General features: G+C 34.2%; 1 protein-coding gene across 1 annotated transcript; it reads left to right on the top strand.

Moving 5' to 3' along the window:
- The first annotated feature begins 2,745 nt into the window (after positions 1-2,745).
- On the top strand, positions 2,746-3,351 carry LOC139863821 (uncharacterized). The gene has a single exon (XM_071852422.1). It carries the CDS (start codon positions 2,746-2,748, stop codon positions 3,349-3,351), a length of 606 nt encoding a protein of 201 aa, XP_071708523.1.
- Positions 3,352-3,590: the final 239 nt, after the last annotated feature.

Here is a 3,590-nt window from a genome sequence, read left to right as displayed (position 1 = left end):
AAACCATTTACAAATATGAAGGCAAGGAAATAGGTTATGTTAATTAAACTCTATGCCTTTATATTGACATAAAATGCATCAGTATGGTCGTGTTTTTGTGCGTAATCAGATTCTGGTTTATATAGTTGTGTTAAAGTGGGTGGTTTCGGTGACGACTGAAAAATGGTTTGGGTCATGATTTATACTTCGGTCGAAATGGGTCAGGTTGAATCTACATTAAACATTTTTTTTTCTTCAGAAAGTTACAACTTTTTTGTAACAATAATCTTTATCTGTATATGAAAACGTTATAATCAACTATTGTGTTCTTACTCAACACCGTTTTTTAGTCTTCTTTTCATTATAGTTCTGCAACCTGTGGCCACTTTTATCATTCACGGTGTGTAAACAATTCTGCTTCAGAATAATGATAAAGTTGACGAAGAGGCTCTAAAAGAAAAGATTAATGCAGTCAATCTGTTCATTATCTTGCTCACAAATAAACTGTTTGTGATGTACTTGGAAGATGAAACTGGAAGACATGCAGTTTGCTATTTAAAGGCGTCCTACTACAGAGAATGCTTACATAGGTAATTTTTTATTTTCAAATCGTAAATTATTTTCATCTCAAGTTATCATCATCTCTTTGTGTAATGTTTGCATAGAGGTTATCTGTTTTGTTTATGTTGATTGAGTGTTACAGTATTTGATGGTTGGTATTGAATTATAGTTGTAGGGAGCATTGGTAGCTCTCCTGCTGATCCTTCTGTTGGTGATCTGGACTACGTTCCAGACTTCAAGTCCATGTCGAAGAGACAAGCTGCTAGAAGATAAGCTATGAGAAGTGATAGTTGATGTGATTTTGAAGTAAGTTTGAAACTTATTTGATGTTCGGACTAGTTATACTAAAAACAATACTATTGTATGATGGTGTGTGCATCTATGTAATGTATCTATACTTTCGATAACTATAACTAATTTTTTCTCTGTGTACATCTTCTATGCTACATGCATACACCTTATCTTGCAACACTTATGCAGTGAATCTCATTACAAAGTTGTTTGGCAATGGTAACAAACAAATTAGTTGTTTATATGTTAATTTAGATAGATGGAACACAAGTGTATACTTCTCATTCTCATTTATTCCTAAATTGACTAAGCCTCTTTAAAATATTACATATTACATGTGCCAAAATAGGTGGGTCAAGTATCCTTTCACACTTTTGACCATTACTTTTTTTTATTAAAAAATACGAAAGATGATGTAAGTCGCAGGTTATAAGATTGAGCTGAATGATCCCGCTTTGCTAGCTGCTAACTTGGTCTCAATTTTGTAAGGTATAAATGATCATGTTTTATGTATACATACAGCTATCTTTGTTTAGGTTTCTTTATGAAATTATCAAGTTTGACTTTATGGTCAAACTTGCAGGTTATCCATATCAAAATTGATAGAAATTCCGTTGACTTTTAACGCTACTATCTTGAAAATTTGTAGTTCAAGTTGCAAAATTTAATGTAGTTATTATATAGAAAAAGCTTGTGTAATTAGGAAACTGGCATGGTTTACCATGAGATGAAACATCTTAAGTCATGAAATAAAGTTCCAACGTCGTCGAAAGTAAAACAAACAACATTTAAAGTCACGGGTATCATTTATCTCTCTGATTTGGTCATTACTATAAGTTAAGTTATTCAAAGCCATAACACGAGCTGCAACATATAATGCAACTTCACAACCCGCATCTTTAGAGGCGGATTTCTAATCTCCATTTAGCAAAGACAAATGTTGGTATGCTTATCATTTTATGTTTAGCCCTAATATTGTTACGTTTATTCTTTTTATTCTGATATGCTTCGAATGCCCCGTTTACAAAGACAAATGTCTGCTTCATGTTAAGTGTTTTCGGAAGAGCTAATGGTCTTATTGATGGTTATCAATGTGTAAAAAACTTATACTTCTTTACAAATTCAACTCTAAACTAATATCTAATATCTAATATATCTATTAGTACTACAAACTAAACGACATCAATAGATTACCATTATATTTTCTTTTGCTTTATAATCAAACGAACAAATTAATTATAAAACTATTTTACTGGAACTATTACAATTTCGATAATGTCCATACAAAAGTACCCGCGAAATCGCGAGCAGCTAGTAATAAAGATGGAAATTTAGAGAGAATGACCTTAATGAAGATGGAAAGTTGTTGATCGAGTCATTCATCTAATCTCATCTACTTTAGGTGCACTTCTTATTGTGATTTGCGTTTCATATGAATTTTTTTAGATGAAAAGTATATATTTGAAGCGCATTTGTAGAAATAATATTTTTTAAAAAAAATTGTAAAACATGTATAGCCAAAGCTACCACAATCGGCTTATGCCAACTTAAGTAAACCGGTGGAGCCAACACCAGTTTACGCTTACATGAATCACTTTTATGATACGCTTCCTGATTCAATATTAGCACCATTGGGTTTGAGTTATAATGTTTGAATCAAGTTCAACAAATCACTTTACACATCAACATCGTCGAAGTTTTTATTGGGATATATTAGAATTTGAGTTATATTAGTATTCTATATTCTATTTAGTTTCCTTGGTTATCCTGAACTTGTTCCACAAGTTCAGGAGTTTTAACTTATCATTAATTCTTGTATATATATATAGTCGATTATATGGAATGGAAGAATTAATTTTACGATACATATTAAAATTTATATGGTATCTAGAGCTAACCTAAAAACCTAAATCAATGACAGGAAGCCAAGATGGATCGTCTGGCAAGAAAACCGAAACACCAGATACCAATTCACCCTATTACATTCATGCATCTGATTATCCCAAACAGATGCATGTCAATGAAACCCTTAACGATCACAACTATCCAGATTGGTCGCAAGAGATGTTAAACTTCTTCTACGCCAAAAACAAGGTTGGTTTTATCGACAAATCTATTCCGAAACCCACGCCCGAATCCGCTGACTACATGTTATGGATGAGGTGTGATGCCATGGTTAAAGGCTGGCTAACCACAGCCATGGAGAAAGAAATCAGAAGCTCCGTCAAATATGCTAATACCGCCTCAGAAATTTGGGAAGACTTGAAGGAACGATTCGGAAAAGTAAGTGCTCCTAGAGCATACGAACTAAAACAAACTCTATCAATGACTCACCAAGATGGAACCAGTGTGTCGGTTTATTACACGAAACTACGTTCCATCTGGGATGAGATTGATTCGATCTTGACCGTACCAAAGTGCATATGTGGGCTATGCACGTGTAACGTTGGCAAAAACTCGGTTGAACTGAAGGAAAAGGAACGTCTCTACGATTTCCTCATGGGACTCGATGATCAATGACAAGTAATCAAAACACAAATCCTGGCCATGAATCCTATTCTCAATCTAGGGAATGCCTATCACCTTGTCGCGGAGGATGAACGGCAACGATCCATATGCACTGAAAAGCGATCAAACCACGACGCTGTTGCTTTTAAATCATGGGCACCACCGCGTAAAGAAGGGAATAAATATCAAAAGAATGTCAGTAATAATAATAAAGAGACCAAACCGGTCGATCCTCCTAAGTGCACACACTG

Source organism: Rutidosis leptorrhynchoides, chromosome 8 (assembly GCF_046630445.1).
Source record: "Rutidosis leptorrhynchoides isolate AG116_Rl617_1_P2 chromosome 8, CSIRO_AGI_Rlap_v1, whole genome shotgun sequence".
NCBI lineage: Eukaryota > Viridiplantae > Streptophyta > Magnoliopsida > Asterales > Asteraceae > Rutidosis > Rutidosis leptorrhynchoides.
This window is presented reverse-complemented; position numbering and strand designations above follow the sequence as displayed.

Excerpts from the sequence above, each read along its gene's own strand:
- LOC139863821 (XM_071852422.1), top strand. The coding sequence starts at position 2,746 with ATGACAGGAAGCCAAGATGGATCGTCTGGCAAGAAAACCGAAACACCA.